The 20,035-nt window shown below is 49.2% G+C and overlaps 1 protein-coding gene across 1 annotated transcript in view; it reads right to left on the bottom strand.

The window, feature by feature from the left end:
- The window catches only part of LOC140902932 (IgGFc-binding protein-like), a 56,788-nt gene that overhangs the window by 28,627 nt on the left and 8,126 nt on the right, over positions 1 to 20,035 (bottom strand). The window contains exons 6-13 of the mRNA XM_078850396.1: positions 19,400 to 19,995; positions 16,978 to 17,548; positions 16,531 to 16,724; positions 15,792 to 15,933; positions 14,141 to 14,481; positions 8,762 to 9,335; positions 7,712 to 8,289; positions 63 to 633 (exon numbers count right to left, since the gene is read on the bottom strand). Of these exons, the coding sequence (XP_078706522.1) occupies positions 63 to 633; positions 7,712 to 8,289; positions 8,762 to 9,335; positions 14,141 to 14,481; positions 15,792 to 15,933; positions 16,531 to 16,724; positions 16,978 to 17,548; positions 19,400 to 19,995 (3,567 nt within the window). The remainder of the gene's footprint in view (positions 1 to 62; positions 634 to 7,711; positions 8,290 to 8,761; positions 9,336 to 14,140; positions 14,482 to 15,791; positions 15,934 to 16,530; positions 16,725 to 16,977; positions 17,549 to 19,399; positions 19,996 to 20,035) is intronic.

A 20,035-nucleotide genomic window follows, 5' to 3' on the forward strand; every position in this document is an offset into this window, starting at 1 on the left:
ATCTACCAGCCAACTTGGAACAGGGATCCCCATAGGGGCAGCAATGAGCACGGGGGACTCACAGCAGAATTTCGTCGTCCTCCAGGGATGCACCACAGCTCCAGCTTCCTGACATGCCTCGGAATAGCCAGCAAGGGCCTGGCAGACGTTATTCTCCCACCCACTGAGGACGCAATAGCCATACACGCAGTCTACGAAGTATCCATGGGGGTCCACTTTGCTGTGACATCCTCTGAAAGGGCCACTCTTGTGGAGGATGAGCCCACACTGCCCTCTGCTACCTCGTTGTTGTTTTTCAATAGCCTCTACACTTGCGCATGGGGGTATCGTTACTGCAGAGCATCCTGGGAGGTCGCCCACCTTCCAGCTCTGGCCAAAGCTGATGGGGCTTGGTGCCAGTGTGCCATCCTTCATGAGCATGTCATCGTCCCTGTCACTGTTGAAGTTGCCACACAGACCACACACGGCTCCCGCGTAGGTGACTGGCAGAGTGACTGTGGTGCGTCCTGACCACCCGGCATAGGTAACGGTGAGACCAAAGTCTGCCTGGATCACTGTGGCCCAGCCCTTTCTATACACAGTGATTTTCTTATCAATGAGGTTGAAGGGAAGATTCATCAGAAAACTGTTAATCTGTTAAAGCAAGACACATGAGATGTGAAACATCGCTCGCCTGTGGTAGAACCTCTCACCCCAGCACAGAGCTCTGGCCCATGATTACAACAATAATCCACCTCTGTTCAAATCTTCATCCAGTCCGGCCTGCTTCCTTCCCTACAGCTTGCCTGAATCCTAGCTCTAACCAGACTTGTATTTCCCTTGGCATTAGCTATTGCAGTTCCCTCCTCTCTGTCCCCCAGTGCTCCAGGTTCACACCTCTGCTGGATGCTATTGACACTGTGAAGGAGTGGTTTCAGAGTAACAGCCGTGTTAGTCTGTATTCGCAAAAAGAAAAGGAGTACTTGTGGCACCTTAGAGACTAACCAATTTATTTGAGCATAAGCTTTCGTGAGCTACAGCTCACTTCATCGGATGCATACTGTGGAAAGTTTAGAAGATCTTATTATATACACACAAAGCATGAAAAAAATATCTCCTCCCACCCCACTCTCCTGCTGGTAATAGCTTATCACCACTGACTTCCTGAGGAAACTTCAATCCATCGGTGATCTTCCTGATAACACCATCCTGGCCACTATGGATGTAGAAGCCCTCTACACCAACATTCCACACAAAGATGGACTACAAGCCGTCAGGAACACTATCCCCGATAATGTCACGGCTAACCTGGTGGCTGAACTTTGTGACTTTGTCCTTACCCATAACTACTTCACATTTGGGGACAATGTATACCTTCAGATCAGCGGCACTGCTATGGTTACCCGCATGGCCCCACAGTATGCCAACATTTTTATGGCTGATTTAGAACAACGCTTCCTCAGCTCTCGTCCCCTAAAGCCCCTACTCTACTTGCGCTATATTGATGACATCTTCATCATCTGGACCCATGGAAAAGAAGCCCTTGAGGAATTCCACCATGATTTCAACAATTTCCATCCCACCACCAACCTCAGCCTGGTCCAGTCCACACAAGAGATCCACTTCCTGGACACTACAGTACTAATAAACAATGGTCACATAAACACCACCCTATACCGGAAACCTACTGACCGCTATTCCTACCTGCATGCCTCCAGCTTTCACCCTGACCACACCACACGATCCATCGTCTACAGCCAAGCTCTGCGATACAACCGCATTTGCTCCAACCCCTCAGACAGAGACAAACACCTACAAGATCTCTGTCAAGCTTTCTTACAACTACAATACCCACCTGCGGAAGTAAAGAAACAGATTGATAGAGCCAGAAGAGTTCCCAGAAGTTACCTACTACAGGACAGGCCTAACAAAGAAAATAACAGAACGCCACTAGCCGTCACCTTCAGCCCCCAACTAAAACCCCTCCAACGCATTATTAAGGATCTACAACCTATCCTAAAGGATGACCCAACACTCTCACAAATCTTGGGAGACAGGCCAGTCCTTGCCTACAGACAGCCCCGCAACCTGAAGCAAATACTCACCAACAACCACATACCACACAACAGAACCACTAACCCAGGAACTTATCCTTGCAACAAAGCCCGTTGCCAATTGTGCCCACATATCTATTCAGGGGACACCATCACAGGGCCTAATCACATCAGCCACACTATCAGAGGCTCGTTCACCTGCACATCCACCAATGTGATATATGCCATCGTGTGCCAGCAATGCCCCTCTGCCATTTACATTGGTCAAACTGGACAGTCTCTACGTAAAAGAATAAATGGACACAAATCAGATGTCAAGAATTATAACATTCATAAACCAGTCAGAGAACACTTCAATCTCTCTGGTCACGCAATCACAGACATGAAGGTCGCTATCTTAAAACAAAAAAACTTCAAATCCAGACTCCAGCGAGAAACTGCTGAATTGGAATTCATTTGCAAATTGGATACTATTAATTTAGGCTTAAATAGAGACTGGGAGTGGCTAAGTCATTATGCAAGGTAGCCTATTTACCCTTGTTTTTTCCTACCCCCCCCCCCAGATGTTCTGGTTTAACTTGGATTTAAACTTGAAGAGTGGTCAGTTTGGATGAGCTATTACCAGCAGGAGAGTGAGTTTGTGTGTGTGGTTTTTGGGAGGGGGGTGAGGGGGTGAGAGAACCTGGATTTGTGCAGGAAATGGCCCAACTTGATTATCATGCACATTGTGTAAAGAGTTGTCACTTTGGATGGGCTATCATCAGCAGGAGAGTGAATTTGTGTGGGGGGGTGGAGGGTGAGAAAACCTTGATTTGTGCTGGAAATGGCCCAACCTGATGATCACTTTAGATAAGCTATTACCAGCAGGACAGTGGGGTGGGAGGAGGTATTGTTTCATATTCTCTGTGTGTATATAAAGTCTGCTGCAGTTTCCACGGTATGCATCCGATGAAGTGAGCTGTAGCTCACGAAAGCTCATGCTCAAATAACTTGGTTAGTCTCTAAGGTGCCACAAGTACTCCTTTTCTTTTTATCTAAAGTGATCGCTCTCCTTACAATGTGTATGATAATCAAGTTGGGCCATTTCCAGCACAAATCCAGGTTTTCTCACACACACACACCCCACACACACAAACTCACTCTCCTGCTGGTAATAGCTTATCCAAAGTGACCACTCTCCTTACATTGTGTATGATAATCAAGGTGGGCCATTTCTAGCACAAATCCAGGGTTTAACAAGAACGTCTGGGGGAGGGGGGGTAGGAAAAAACAAGGGGAAATAGGCTACCTTGCATAATGACTCCCAGTCTCTATTCAAACCTAAGTTAATTGTATCCAATTTGCAAATGAATTCCAATTCAGCAGTTTCTCGCCGGAGTCTGGATTTGAAGTTTTTTTGTTGTAAAATAGCGACTTTCGTGTCTGTAATCGCGTGACCAGAGAGATTGAAGTGTTCTCCGACTGGTTTATGAATGTTATAATTCTTGACATCTGATTTGTGTCCATTTACTCTTTTACGTGGAGACTGTCCAATTTGACCAATGTACATGGCAGAGGGGCATTGCTGGCACACGATGGCATATATCACATTGGTGGATGTGCAGGTGAACGAGCCTCTGATAGTGTGGCTGATGTTATTAGGCCCTGTGGTGGTGTCCCATGAATAGATATGTGGGCACAGTTGGCAAGCCAGATGTCAAGAATTATAACATTCATAAACCAGTCGGAGAACACTTCAATCTCTCTGGTCACGCGATTACAGACATGAAAGTCGCTATTTTACAACAAAAAAACTTCAAATCCAGACTTCCGAGAAACTGCTGAATTGGAATTCATTTGCAAATTGGATACAATTAACTTAGGCTTGAATAGAGACAGGGAGTGGCTTAGTCATTATGCAAGGTAGCCTATTTCCCCTTGTTTTTTCCTACCCCCCTCCTCAGATGTTCTTGTTAAACCCTGGATTTGTGCTGGAAATGGCCCACCTTGATTATCATACACAATGTAAGGAGAGTGGTCACTTTAGATAGGCTATTACCAGGAGGAGAGTGAGTTTGTGGGGTGTGTGTGTGAGAAAACCTGGATTTGTGCTGGAAATGGCCCAGCTTGATTATCATACACATTGTAAGGAGAGTGATCACTTTAGATAAGCTATTACCAGCAGGAGAGTGGGGTGGGAGGAGGTATTTTTTTCATGCTTTGTGTGTATATAATAAGATCTTCTAAACTTTCCACAGTATGCATCCGATGAAGTGAGCTGTAGCTCACGAAAGCTTATGCTCAAATAAATTGGTTAGTCTCTAAGGTGCCACAAGTACTCCTTTTCTTTTTGTGAAGGAATGCTCACCCCACACCTGCCCTTGAAAGGGTTAAGGTGGCTAGAAGGGCCAATTAACCATCTAAGATGTACCTGGAGGAGGAGCCAGGGAGCAATGAGAACTAACTAAAGGCTGAAGCTCACCTGAACAGGAACAGGTGGGCTGGTACTAACAAGGTAGCTGAGGGCAGAAGGGGGCTGCAAGGAGGAGGTCTTCAGTCACTCTCTGAGGCTAGGGAGAGAGGGGACTTGGCCAGGAGGGAAGGGTATACCCAGAGAAGGGTAGAGAAGGAGACTGACAGTGGCAATGTAGGAAGCAATCCAAGGAAACAGAAACAAGGCACGGGACAGGGTAGACTTTAGCTGCTGGTTTTAGGGTCCCTGGGCTGGAACCCAAAGATGAGGGTGAGCCCATGTTCCCCTACCAGCCACTGGGGATGTGGCGCCATTGAGGGGCAGTGAATTGGAAGACTGCCTGGGACAGTTGGTGACACTTGGTACACAAACCTCCCAGAAAGGAGAAACTACCGTGACCTAGCTGGAGGGCCAAGCCACAAGGACAGAGCCATCGTGTCTGGGTAGAGAGAGAGTGTCACAGAGTGAGCACTCACAGGAAGGGGCTTCAGAAAGGCAGAGCTAATTCCAAGTTGCGGCCACAAGGAGGTGCCGCATTGGGGATGAGAGCACTCTGTGAAAGTGTGGACACTTGTGGATGGGAAGGAAGAGGTAGATGTGGTATATCTTGAATTTAGTAAGGCTTTTGATACTGTCTCACATGACCTTCTCATAAAAAAAACTAGGGAAATACAGCCTAGATTGAGCTACTATAAGGTGGGTGCATAACTGATTGGAAAACCGTTCCCAGAGAATAGTTATCAGTGGATCACAGTCAAGCTGGAAGGGCATATCAAGGGAGATCCTGCAAGGATCAGTTTTGGGTCTGGTTCTACTCAATATCTTCACGAGTGGTTTAGATAATGGCATAGAACGTACACTTATAAAGTTTGTGGACAATACCAAGCTGGAAGGGATTGAAAGTGCTTTGGAGGATAGGATTAAAATTCAAAATGATCTGGACAAACTGCAGAAATGGTTTGAAGTAAATAGGATGAAATTCAATGAGGACAAATTACTCCTGGGAGAATTCTGTGCACCAAAAAATTAAAAATTCTGCACACAATGGTTGAAAATTCTGCAAAATTCTGCATATCTTATTTGTCAAAATAATACAATATAATCATGCCAGTTTCAATTATTTTGCAAAAAGAAAAGGTGTACTTGTGGCACCTTAGAGACTAACAAATTTATTTGAAGTGAGCTGTAGCGAAAGCTTATGCTCAAATAAATTGGTTAGTCTCTAAGGTGCCACAAGTCCTCCTTTTCTTTTTGCGAATACAGACTAACACGGCTGTTACTCTGAAACCTGTAAATTATTTTGGTAATTTATTTAAAAATATCTGACAGTAAGTATGTCTATAGCAATACAGATAAAAAAAAAAGATTCTGGTAAATTGTTTTTTCACAAATAGATTCCTTACTAGGCATATTCATAGAGAACTTTGTGTAATTCATTTAAATTACAATACAGAACTGTATTTTCTGCACCTGTCAGAAGCAATGCAAAGGCTTGGGGGAGTCAGGGGTAACGGAGGACCTCAGGGAGAGAGAAGGAGCCTAGGAGTGAACTGGGAGGGTGTTAGTGGGAGGTTTTTCTTTGTGGGGGGTGAGATTGTTGGGAAGCCTCCCCCATGAAGACCCTGGATGATCCCAAGCCTCTCCCATTCAGTCAGGCATGTCTGCCCCTGTCCCCACACTCCTCATCCCCATGGGTCTCTGCAGCCCCCCTCCCACATCCCCAGGCTCAACACTGTCACTCAACTAGCTCCTGAGCCCACGCTCCAGTCTGTCTCCCCCACAAGTCATAGAATCATAGAATATCAGGGTTGGAAGGGACCTCAGGAGGTCATCTACTCCAACCCCCTGCTCAAAGCAGGACCAATCCCCAATTTTTGCCCCAGATCCCTAAATGGCCCCCTCAAGGATTGAACTCATGACCATGGGTTTAGCAGACCAATGCTCAAGACACTGAGCTATCCCTCCCCCTCCCCCACATTCTGAACCCCAGTCTGTGACCTGCCCCAGCAGCCCTGTGTGCCCCCACTCTGTCCTAAATTGGCTCCACGGGCAAGGTGCTGCTCATGGGACAATTCTGAAGCACTAGGCTTAGAATTTAGTATTTTCCTGCATAAAATACATTTGTTTTGGTGCCACAGCATCCTCTGGTGGGCAAAAGGCAGAAGTGCAGCACTTCTGCGGCAAAATGTTTTTTATGTGGGAAAATACAAAATTATGTGAGACAGATGAATTCTGCACATCTGCAGATGTGCAGAATTTCCCAAGGAGTAACAAATGCAAAGTGTTCCATCTAGGAAAGAACAATCAGTTGCACACATAGAAAATGGGAAATGACTGCCTAGGAAGGAGTACTATACAAAGGGATTTGGGGGTCAAAATGGATCACAAGCTAAATATGACTGAACAGTGTAACACTGTTGCAAAAAAAGCAAACATCACTCTGGGATGTATTATCAGGAGTGTTGTAAGCAAGGCACAAGAAATAATTCTTCTGCTCTTCTCTGTGCTGATTAGGACTCAGTTGGAGTATTTTGTCCGGTTCTGGGTGCCACATTTCAGGAAAGATGTGGTCAAATTGGAGAAAGTCCAGAGAAGAGCAACAAACATGATTAAAGGTCTAGAAAACCTGACCTGTGAGGGAAGATTGAAAAAATGGGTTCTTTTAGTCTGAAGAAGAGAAGACTGAGAGGGGACATGATGACAATTTTCAAGTATATAAAAGGTTGTTACAAGGAGGAGGGTGAAAATTGTTCTCTTTAATCTCTGAGGACAGGATAAAAAGCAATGGGCTTAAACTGCAGCAAGGGAGGTTTAGGTTGGACATTAAGAAAAACTTCCTTACTGCCAGGGTAGTTAATCACTGGAATAAATTGCCTAGGGAGGTTGTGGAATCTCCATCATTGGAGATTTTTAAGAGCAGGTTAGACAAACACCTGTCAGGGATGGTCTAAGTAACACTTAATCTTGCCATGAGTGCAGGGGACTTGACTAGATGACCTCTCGAGGTACTTTCCAGCCCTAGAATTCTATGATTCAGACACCTTCTCACACATCTGAAGTGTAACCACATCACCCCAATCCTTAAATATCTCCATTGGCTCCCTGTTGGTTACAATTCACCCTATATTTCAAAATCCTTCCATGCACTGTCTGCAACTTTTCTGGATCAAGCAGGTGACTTTCCCCAAATATTTTAGAGAGATTAGAGACAATTTAAGAAACTCACCAGGACTTTCCCAGGGAATTGATTGCTGATCCTGAGGTTGGTCTGATAAACCTTGATCTGTAGAGGAGCGGTATTGTTCTCCTGGAAGTAGACATCAAAGTCCACCAGTCCCTCCGCCTTCTTGCACAGGGCCGTGAGCTGGTAGCGGCAGGTGCCTTGGAAGTCGTATCTCCGTCCATCAAAGGTGGTGTAGTGCAGATTCCTTGTCACGGAGCAGGTGGCATAGCTGGAGGGGTAACAGCCCCGTACGCCGTTCACTAGCCCGCACCTCTCCGAGTGTTTGCATGTAGCGGCCGCGCATTCGACCTGTCTAGTGGCTGCATCGCACATGCACCGTGTCCCACATACCTCATCGACCCAGAAGCTCTCATTGGGGGCATAGGGACGCCCCTTGAACTGGCACCCACAGCCGCCCTTGGGGATGCATTTGCCCTGGCTCAGCACAAAACCGTCCTTGCACTGGCAGCTTTCCACGCAGGGGTCTTGGCAGCTGCTGGGGGCTGACTGGTCCACACACGTGGCTGGGCAGGCTGTTCCACAGAGCTGGTACTGGCTGTTCTCCAGGGGGCACGCCATGGCTGGGGAGTGAAGGACCCACAGATTTAGCAGCAAGTTCTCTTCATGCAAAAGCAGTATTTAAAATAGACAGAGGGGGATGTATCTTGTGGGATCTGAGAGCCCTCAAATCCCAGTGACCTGAACAGGAGGTTAGGGTGCTCAGCACACTGCCGGAGGTGATTAGCACCTTACAGGATCAGGTTCATGGTAGGAAGTGTGACTTAGAAACTGGCATCATTTTACCCCAACCATCCATGTGTTATCAGTGGACGTTAGATACTCCAAGTGACAGGCACCTTAGCAATTCCAAGGACAAACAAGTACTGTGGGTACAACAGAACCCAGAGTCCTGATTTCCCAATCACTGCTCAATCCCAAACCACTCGATCACGCCCCCTCCCAACACCAGGGCTAGAACTCAAGAGTGCTGAGCCCCAGGCTCCCCGGTCTAACCAGCAGACCATAGACCTTGGCATACAAATCTGTACTCACGGCATCTGGCCAGCTGCCTCCATTCCCCAATCCTGACCCCCTCCAGCTGGCAGGCATCCGCGTAGGCCTTCAGGGCCTCACACAGGACCTTCCTGTAGCCGTCGCTGTGGCACAGATCGTACACGCAGTTGTCCAAGTAGACTGTAGGATCCACCTTGGTGTGGCACTGGCTGAAGGGCCCATCTGAGACCTTGGCTATCAGGCCGCACGAGACCTCTTCCTTGTACTTTCTGACTATGCTGGCGGCACAGGGCCTGCAACCTCCAATGCAATTGTGCCAGCAAAACTGATCCTCATCTTCCACTGCCCAGCTTTTCCCCAGGGCGGCGACACTGGGAGCCAGGTACCCTTCTGAGGTCCGGAAGTCATCGGAGGGGTCCCCATTATAGTTGCCACACAGGCCGCACAGGCTGTCCAAGAAGACCCTGGGAACAGTGATCCTCAGGTGGTTGTTCCAGTCATAGGACATGCTGAAGTTGAAATCGGTGTGGAGGATGAGGGAGGTGCCGCTCTGATAGAGCCGAAGGGCCCCGTTGTTCAGGGAGATGGGTAAGTGGGCCCTGGTGTTATTCAGCTTCACAGTGAGACAGAAAGGGCAAAGGTCACAATTGAGTGCACTAGTCTGTCATTTGCAAAGTGGCTCCTACTCAGATTAGCAAGTATTGCAACCTGGAGCCAAATCTCTCATAGAATCATAGAATATCAGGGATGGAAGGGACCTCAGGAGGTCATCTAGTCCAACACCCTGCTCAAAGCAGGACCAATTCCCAATTTCTGCCCCAGATCTCTAAATGTCCCCCTCAAGGATTGAGCTCACAACCTTCTGTTTAGCCGGCCAATGCTCAAACCACTGAGCTATCTCTCCCCTCTCAATGAACCTTGACCCAAATCTGAACCAGAATTACTTTAAAACATCAGATTAAATAGAGCTGGGTGGAGAAATGTAATTCTTTTCGGAGGATTTCAATATTTTGAAAGTTGTTTAATAATGGAACCACACTTTCAAAAGTCGAGACTGGGATCCTAAATTCTTAACTTTGTTGCACAGTAAAAGTCATGGTTTTAATAAAGACACGAGTTATAGATTATTACAGCAATCTGTTAACTCAATAACCCACCCTTTTTGTCCTATGATGTCAGTGGGTTTAACCAACTTATGTTAAACAATCTGTTTCACCTTGTATTTAGCTATGACACTCTGGGCTCGTCTACATTTGGAACGCTGCAGCTGTGGAAAATCCACACCCCTGAGGAACGCAGTTATACTGACCTATTCCCTGGTGCAGGGAGCGCTATGTTGACAGGTGGGCATAACCTATTGACATAGGTACCACCCGTCAGGGCATGGCCACACTACAAAATTAAGGTTTCAGAGTAACAGCCGTGTTAGTCTGTATTCGCAAAATGAAAGGGAGGACTTGTGGCACCTTAGAGACGAACCAATTTATTTGAGCATAAGCTTTCGTGAGCTACAGCTCACTTCATCGGATGCATACATGAGCTGTAGCTCACGAAAGCTTATGCTCAAATAAACTGGTTAGTCTCTAAGGTGCCACAAGTCCTCCTTTTCTTCTTACTACAAAATTAAGTTGACCTGATTTACATCAGCATAAAGCCACCTCAGTGATTACATCGCTTGTGCATGTCTACTCTTTGCTCCTGTGTCTGTGCAATATGCAACCTCACCAGGAGCACTTGTACCGATTGTACTGTCAGTGTGGGGCATTGTGGGATGGCTTCTGAAAGCCAGTAACAGTCCATGTAGTCCACGCAGTATCTACATTGACATGGCGTCGACCTAACTACATCGACATTGACTCTAAACCTCTTATGGAGGTGGAGTTATTAAGTCGATGTAGCAGGGACTGTTATGTTCGAGAGCGAAATTTTACTGGAAACACTTATTGGTCGAGGTGAACTGCTTTGCACTGACCTAGCACTGTAGTGTCGACTGCGTGGAGTACCTACGCCAACAAGAGAAGCTGTCCTGTCGGCCTAGGTAACATCTTCACTAGGTGCTACAGCTGTGCAGCTGCACTGGTGCAGCTCTGTAAGTGTAGACAAGCCCTTACGACGACTTAATTACATTGCTTGGAGTATGGATTTTTCACGCCCCTGAATAGGTGCCAACTCCATGGGTGCTCCAGGGCTGAAGCACACACGAAAAACAAATAGTGGGGGCTGGGCACGCACTAGCAGCCCTTTGGATCAGCTTCTCCCCCTCCCTCCCAGCGCCTCCTGCCCAGTGCCATCAGCTGTTCCGTGGTGTGCAGGAGGCGCTGGGAGGGGAAGGGGAGCAATGGGGGTGGAAAGGGGTGCAGAGGGCGTGGGGGCTTGGGGAAAGTGGTGGAGAGGGGGGAAGGAAGGGGCAGGACAGGGGTGGGGGCTTGGGGGAAGGGGTGTAGAGGGGTTGGGGCACCCCTGTGAACCAAAATTTGGTGCCTATGTGCCCCTGAGCGACACATCTGGGTCGATCTAATTCTCTAGCCTAGACCAGCCCTGAGTACCCTTCCCAGACCTGAAGAAGAGCTCTGGGTAGCTGGATGACTTGTCCCTTTCACCAACAGAAGTTGGACCAATAAAAGACATTACTTCTCCCACCTTGTCTCTCTAACACCCTGGGACCAGCATGGTGACCATGACACTGTAAACAGTTCAAAAGTTGGAATTTTGAAGGCGAGGGGGCCGCATCAGTTAGAGCCATTAGGAAGTGGCTACAGGGAGGGAGCTGTCACCTAGAGCCATTAGGGAGAGGCTCCTGCAGGGGAAAGGGCCATGTCTAGGGTTGCCAACTTTCTAATTGCAGAAAACTGAACACCGTTTTTCTGCTCCCTGCCCTGAGGCCCCACCCCTCCTCAGAAGCCCCACCCCCACTCACTCCATTCCCCCCCTCCCTCTGTCGCTCACTCTCTCCCATCCTTGCTCACTGACTCATTTTCATCAGGCTGGGACAGGGGGTTGGGGTGCAGGAGCGGGTGAAGGCTGTGGCTGGGGGTGTGGACTCTGGGGTGGGTTCAGGTGTGACGTTCCCCTGCTGTTATCCGGACCAGTGATCTCCTAGGTCACTCCAATCCTTGACTTTGGGAGCCAGCCTTACCCTGCTCTGCTGTGAGAACCCCCACTCCTGGGCTGTTCACACACAGCCTCTGGCGTGTAAGCTGCTCCTTGGATTGTGCAACTGAATGACACTAGCCAGCATCTCTGGTCCCGGACACAACCCTAGGAACCTCCGTCTTGCAGTGTCCAGTTATGCCCGCTGGACACTGCAAGCTTATATGAGTTCGTCAATTTAACAAAGAAATCGATATGTACCAGGCTTGTTATCCCAAGGGGAGTCTCTGACACGCTTCAAACCAAATGCACTGCTTCAGATAGAATAAACAAACAAATTTATTTTGTACAAAGATAGATTTTAAGTGCTATTAAGTGATCGGCAAAAAGTCAGAGTGGTTACCAAAATAAAATAAAATATAAGCATGCAGTCTAAACTCTCAACCCTATTAGACTGGGCAACATCTAGATTAAGCAGTTTTTCTTATCCCACTGCACATTGCAGTCCTTAATATACAGGTTTTTTCCTTAAACCTTGGACAATCTCCTCTGTTGGAGTCTTGTCTTCTTCTCAGTGTCTTAGTTGCATGCAGCCTAGGTGGGGGCAGGAGAAGGGCCCAGTGTGTGTCCACTCTGTTTGTTTTATACCCTCAGTCCATGTGTTTGGGGAGCACAAGTCCAGGCATGTTTGGGGGGCATTGCTGAGTCTCTCCAAGCAAGGCTGAGCAATTCCCCTGGTGTGGCCTCATGCAGGTAAGTCATTGCAGTGTAGCTCCCTTGCTGGACAATGGCTGTTGATGGGTTGTTTGACTCCCTGCCTGGATATTGGTCACTTTCCTTGCTGTTGCCTCTGGGGAGCTAATATCTGGCTGATTCCCCAACTTACAACATGTTTTAGTGACCACCATACAACACAATTCTCATAAGTTCACATGTATTGATGACACACATATGTGGATAGAGAAATGACTTTCAACAGATCATAACTTTTCCCTTGACACCTTACAAGGCGTGCTTTATATGTAAGATCATGATTATATGAAAATGAGGAATATGGGAGTTACAAGACGCTCCCCCAAGGTATAGAATGTAACACCAGGGATGAGGGATTTGTGGTGCAGGAGGGGGCTCCAGGCCGGGGCTGGGGTGGGGCCAGAAATGAGGGGTTAAGGGTGTGGGAGGGAGGCTCAGGGCTGGGTTAGGGATTTGGGATGCAGGAGGGGTTGTGGGGTGTGGGCACTGGGCGGCGCTGACCTCATGCAGCCCTGGCATTTCCTAGGAATGGAGGAATTCTGTGTGACACCCGGGAAGTGGAGGCATGTCACAGGTCTCTGTGTGCTGCCTCTGCCTGCAGGCCAGGGGGCTCCATGCACTGACTCCACCCACAGGTGCTGCCCCTGCAGCTCCCATTGGCCACAATTCCTGGCCAATGGGAGCTGCAGAGCTGGTGCTCGGGGCAGTGCCTGCAGGCAGGGGCAGTGCGCGGAACCCCCCCTGGCTGCCCCTCCACGTAGGAGCCGGAGAGACATGCCAGCTGCTTCTCGGGAGCTGAGCTGACCTGGGCACGGTGCCTGCCTGCCCTTCTGCAGCCAACCAGACTTTTAGCAGTCCAGTCAGCTGTGCTGACCAGAGCCGCCAGGGTCCCTTTTTGACCAGGTGTTCAGACTGAAAACCGGACGCCTGGCAACCCTAGCGCATCAGTTAGAGCTGTCAGGGAGCAGCTCCTGTGGAGAAGAGGGCTGCATTGGTTAGAGCTGTTAGGGAGAAGCTCCGGAGAGGGGGCCACATTAGGGAGTGGCTCCTGTGAGAGAGCGGCCCGCATCGGATAGAGCCATTAGGGAGCGGCTCCTGCGAGGGAGGGGCCCGTGTCAGATAGAGCCATTGGCGAGTGACGCAATTCCTGGGGAGGTTGTTTTGACCCTTGTCTCTGATTCCTGGTTCCTGACTCCAGATCTGCCTACTAGCCCTGACTGCCACTGCTTCAGCCAGGAGGTCTGACCGTCCACGTCCCAGTTGCTGGCGGTAGCTCCAAGCACAGAGCTTTGGAATTGGGTCAGTGCCCCCTGCTGGCCACCTGCCCCATTCTATGACACACAGCACCTGGTATTGCCATGATGGGAATTGGGGTCAGCACTGACTCCAAGGGGAGAGTGCACCCTACTGGGATACCTGTACATCTGAACAGCACCCCCTAGTACAGTGCCATGCCTTCAGGGACAGCACCAATTCAGGAGGAGAGCACTACTTAAACAATTCTACCCCCTGCAACACCTTGGGTAAATGTTTTAAAGGTATCCTATCAAAGTACTGACCATGCCCAGCACTTACCCCCACAAAGCCGACCTCAGCCCTGGCTGCTGTAATGGTGACTCCATCCACCTGGACAGTCACCGACCCAATGTAGAAGACCTGTGTGTTCCCACCATTCTCGCTCTTGGCCGTGACATGGAAGGAGGGCAGGACGGAGTCATTCCTGCAGGTCTTGGCCACCGTGTAGTTGCAGGTGCCGTGGAAATCATACACCTGTCCATCGAAGGTGTGGTAATGCAAGTAACCTCCAGCCCAGCACGTGGCCTGAGAGACTGGCACACACTCTGGCTGCCCATTTATCATCTTGCAAATAGTTCCTTCTCTGCAGCGGACCACACTGCATGATGGCTTTGGAATGACTAGCGGGGAAAGACAATAGAAAGACAAGAGACACCAGACTAATCAGTTATATATGAGAGCGGAGAGGGGGCTGAGGGTGGTGTGAAAATTGGGATGATATTTAGTGTCATTGGAATCCTACTTCTTAATCTAGCCTGTTTGTGAAATGGAGCAAATGATCGATCTATCTATCTAGCCACCCATCCCCATACATATTTCCCTTGGACAGTTCCCAAACCTCCCACAAGTCCTCTGCTGGGAAATCTCTCTGCATGGGTGAGACCACAGCAGTCTTTGAGCCAGCAGAGCCACTTCCTATATCACCCTTCCCACAGCCTCTCGTGTTGGTGGTTAACACAGAGGGCCATGTGACAGGTAGTATGGAGCAGAGCCCTGCAATGCAACCCAAACCTGATGGGAGCCGACTACAAGTGTCAGGTCTGGGTCAGGTTGAGTAGGAAATCAACGGGACCCTCTTGGGCTTGGGTCAAGTCAGCCGTTCTCCTTCTGCCTGTGGGTGGAGAGAGCAGTGAGCAACAGTGGGTGGGGAATGAGGAACGGGGACAGGGCCTTGAGGGAAAGAGGTGGAGCAAGGGGAAGGGCCTTGTGGGAAGAGGTGGAGCAGGGGAGGTTCCGATGCTCAGTGTCCAGTTTTCACAAATGAGACAGTTGGCTGCCCTACCTGTGGGGTGAGCGTGGAGGTAGGTGCATGCCCAGCTCCTATGAGCACTGCCACCTGGCTGCATTATGCATACTGTGGAGTGAGGGAGCTGCCCCAGAGCGCACACACTGCAGCCAGGGATGGCGGATGGCAGGAACAGGTACATAGCCACCGCCGAGCCAACCCCATGGGCGGGAGGTGGCCCTGGCACTCATCCACTTTCATTGGAAGAGTCAGGCTGGGTCGGGAAATGACCTGACCTTCTCGGGCTTGGGCTCCTCAGAAATTAGGCCCAAGCAGACCTCTAGCGTGGAGCAGACAAGGAGAGTGGCTGAGAGGTGATGGGCTCTGACACTGTCCAGATGACTGATGGTCCCTATGGGTCTGTAGCCAGGGTGTTCTGTTTATAGCAGCCCCCAGCCTGCTCCCGGAGAGAGAATCATGGAATGTGCACAGCTCCCTGACAGCTGCCCACCCGGCTCTGCTGGAGAGACCCAACAAGTCTTTCCATCTTTCCGGTCGAAATTCTGCAATATTATGGGTCAAGGTTCCAGGCTAAATGAAGGGGGAGAGAGAGTGAGAAGGGTGAGGAGACTTAACCACAGCTACTTACTCGCTGCCTGTATAATAACCCTTCCGGGGACGTTTCAAACAATGACTGTCCTGTACCTTTGCTGATGCAGGCCCTGACGCCATCTCTAATCTGGCAGATTTCTTCTCGGGAGCAGCCCTGGGCTTTACAGGTCACCCCTCGGGCAGGAACACATGTGCAGCTTTGCTGGCACTCACTCATCAGGACCGTCTCATTGGGCTGATGGAACATTTGGAAAACAGAAAATAGCAGAATGTAACTGGAAATGATTATTTAAAATAATTTTTGACAGCGCTAAACCCAGAGCTGTGGATGTGTTTTTCTAACAGATGTGCTCTTGGAATGATATTGGGGCAGCTTTCTGGCCTGTGTTATACAGGAGGGCAGACTAGATGATCACAATGGACCCTTCTGGCCTTAGAATCTATGTATCTATAAAAATGTCCATTGTGTCATAATATTATTTCCTCTTGCCTTTAGAGAGAAAGGCTGTCTAATGGGCTGAGGACTGGGCTTAAGGCCAGGAACAATTCTTAGGTTTTAACCTCCCATCTTCTACTCACTTACTAGGTGGCCTTGAGCAAGTCACTGTGCCTATCTGTGCCTCAGTTTCCCCACAACAGGCACAGGGTAATAAATCTTCTGGCCTTTTTTGGCACTTTGAGCATTAGATACTAGCAGAGAGGGAAGCGAGCCTGGATGAACCAATGCTCTGATCCAGAATAGCAAATCCTATATTATTGACCAGTGTAGGGATTAAGATACGGTCAGAGCAAAAATTCGATCAGACCCAGATGTTCCAGCAGGGGGCGGTACCTTGTAATATCTCCCACGCTCAAAGCACCCACAGCTCTCTGGAGTCACACAGCCCTGGCCATCGAAGAGGAAGCCCTCGTCACACTGGCAGCCTTCAGCACAGGTCTCCGGGCAGTCCATGATGTCTCCAGAGCAGGTGGCGGTGCAGAGGTCAGCGCAGACCTCGTAGTGGCTGTTAACCGGGCAGCTCACAGCTTAAATAGAGAGAGAAATAAAGGATGGATGGAAAGATCTCACACCACAGCCTAGAGGGACAGACATGAAGGAGAGGACAGCAGGACAGGGAGGAGAGGAACAGGGCGCCTTTCTAAGGGAACGTGAGATTGTTGGCTCCCACCCAGAAGACTTCCAGAAGAAGCCCAGAGGCCTGGAACAAGATGCCCAGTAACACTGACCCCCTCCCTTCCCCAGTGCGTCCCAGAGCTCCTACACTGTGGGTGCATTTACCGCAGAAGGAGGCGCTCCTCCAGGGCTGCATGGTGACCTTCGCCTCTTGGCAGGCCGTCACGTAGCTGTGGATGCTCTGGCACAGGACCTGTGCGTCCCCGTTTCCCAGGCACACATCGTACAGACAGTTGCTCTGATACACGCTGGGGCTGACCGCGCCGTGGCAGGCCGCAAAGGGGCCGTTGGGGTCTGTGAGCAGCCCACAGTAGTTACGCCCTTTGAAGACGTCCTTCTTCTCTTCGCAAACTGGACAGCTGTTTCCAGCACATCTGTCTGTACAGGATGCTCCTGGGATCTCGACTTCCCAAGCAGAGCCAAATGCTGCCACATCAGGGGCTGTCCTGCCACTGGGGAGCAGGAACTCCTCATCTTCCCGTCCATTGTAGTTCCCGCACAGGCCGCACGTCTGGCCCTCATAGCTTCCTGGGATGGTGACCCTGGCTTGGTAAACCAGGTCGTAGCTCACAGTGAGGCCGAAGTTGGTTTGCACCAGAATGTTTGTGCCATGTTGATATGCTCTAAGCTGCCCATCAGCCACGATCACTGGGAGGTTGTGGAACACCCTGTTCACCTGGAAGAGAGAGAACATTCCCTGTGAGCACAGGGAAGCAGGGACACAGACAAGATTCTGCTCTCATTGACACATGGCATAAATCAGAATGACTCCAGATTTCACTTTGGGATGACTTGTCCTCACCTTCCAAGGTCTTCACATTGCCACCCTAGTCTATATCTCTTCTCTCCTCTCTGCATCACCTCAGCTCCCTCCCAGTTCTCTCTCTTTACCATTGCTATTTTCTCCAACCATGTTTGGCTTGCATCTCCTTTTCATGCAAGCTCCTGCACATAGAACACTCTCCTACTTCTTGTCTATCTCCCCTTCTACCCTAAAGACCCTCATTCCTTCACCCCTTGCCTTCTTCTCCTATCTCCACCAATTTACCACATGTTGTATTTGTCCCAAGTTAGACTGAAGATTTCTCAGGGGAATGAATCATGGGAGCAATTATTCAACACAGAGCCAATGGAGTTAAAATGGGGAGGACGTTTATTCCATGTTTGCACAAATGTGAATTAGGTGTAGAGAGTTCCCCAAATCATTAATTCTGAGAAACATGGTGTATAAACCAAGAAGGGAGGCAAAGAAGATTGAGCTGAGCTAGGAAGATGCTCAGCTTGCCCAAATGAAGCTCTGACATAGCAGCATCCATGAGCAATACTTCCTACCATCTCCAGTTGGCCAGGAGACTTTGTCCCATCCTGATGGATGATGATCTGGCATCATTTCATGCCTTCATCACCTCTCTTCTGGACTTCAGTAATGTGATATACCATGAATCCTTCAGCACTCCAGAAACTCTATCAGATACAGAAGCGTCTCCTCACCAGCACTGGCTACATAGAACACATCAAAACTGTCCTCTGCTTCCCCTTCTGCCTTTCAAAGAGAACACTGAATCCAGTTCAAGGTCTCAGACCTTATCTTCAAGGCGTTCAATGGCCTGGGCCCTGGGTATCTAAAAGATCAATTAAACCTCCAGGATGAAGATCATAGCTGACCACTTCATTCTTCTGGGAAAATAAGGGTAAAGTTTACCTGTGCAGGAGATGGAGCTTTACTGGTGACCAGTTCAAGACTCGGGAATTAACTTCCTCAGGAACAAAGGACCCTGACAAAACTCACCACTTCCGCCCCAAGTGCAAGATGCATTTCTCTGACCTGCTGTCTCAAACACACACACACACACACATATAGAAGGCAATATGCGTGCACATTTATATCTTTTAAAAGTAAATCCAATACAAAACTATCCCCTGCACGCATATCTCCTCCTGGAGATAGGATGAAAGAGTTGGTTAAGTTACTTAGTGTGTTGCTGGAAAGTGCTGAAATACTACATGGATGTGCATGTTATAAGAATTAGTAAGTGGGTGGCTTGTCCTTTAAGGCCAGTGGGCCAGCCAACCCTGATTACTAAGGAGGCACACCTGAGGAGCACGAATCACCTGATTCCCCTACAAGAGCAGCAGGAGGAAGATGGGAGGCTGGCCCTGCAGAGAGAGTTCTCAGGGAGAACAGAAAAGAATCAAGAGGCTGATGGGAGCAAATAGACTCCAGCAGGGAAACTTGAAATTTGGGGAGCACAAATATAGACAGGAAAGTGACCTGGTATGGAGAAAAATGGATGGACTTGAAAACTTTATTTGGCATGTTTGCTAATTTAATAATCCAGACCTTAAGGAGGGTGGTTGTTATTCAGCTTGTCTTCTGAGCTATTGAGGAGCCCAAGAGGGGAAGCTGAGGCAGACTACCTGCAGTGCAACCTTTGCCATGAGGGGGCCTTAGAGAGATGGCCAAACTGCAAACAAACCTGTGTAGAATAGAATAAAATTTGTGTCCATGAGAATGTGGAGGACTTACCATGATGAGCCCTTGTTTGTTCTGCAGCAGGGTGAGTGTGATCCCATACACCTGAATGGATAACAGCTTGGCCACAGACATGTTCCTTGTTCCCCAATCTTCTTTCTCTACGCTGATAGAGAATGGTGTAAGATGACTGGCATCGGTGCAGGTCTCGGCCAGGATGTAGGTGCAGGTGCCTTGGAAGTCAAAGGGGACCCCGTCGAAAGAGAGGTAGTGGGGATGGCCAGAGGCAGAACAGGTCGCAGATCCAAATGGGTGGCATTTCTGGACACCGTCCACCACCCTGCATTGCTCACCAGCGCCGCAGGAGAAAGCCTTACACACGACCTCCCCACCAGCCTGACACACGCACTGCTCCTCGCATGAACCGCTCGGGTGGAAGGTCTCCCCGGCCTGGTGGTAAAGTCCCCAGTGGAGGCATCCGCACTGGGAAAAGGGGACGCAGCTGTCGCCACTGAGAACAAAGCCCTCGTCACACACGCAGCCTTCCTTACACTGGGTCGTGCATTGCACCGGGGCATAGAGGTTGCTGCATGTCAGATCGCAGCTGCTGCTGCAGAATTCGTAGTGACTGTTCGGGGGACAGGACGGAGCTGTAATTAGAACAAAGAGTTAGCTCACATCGCGCCTTGG

Source organism: Lepidochelys kempii, chromosome 24 (assembly GCF_965140285.1).
Source record: "Lepidochelys kempii isolate rLepKem1 chromosome 24, rLepKem1.hap1, whole genome shotgun sequence".
NCBI lineage: Eukaryota > Metazoa > Chordata > Testudines > Cheloniidae > Lepidochelys > Lepidochelys kempii.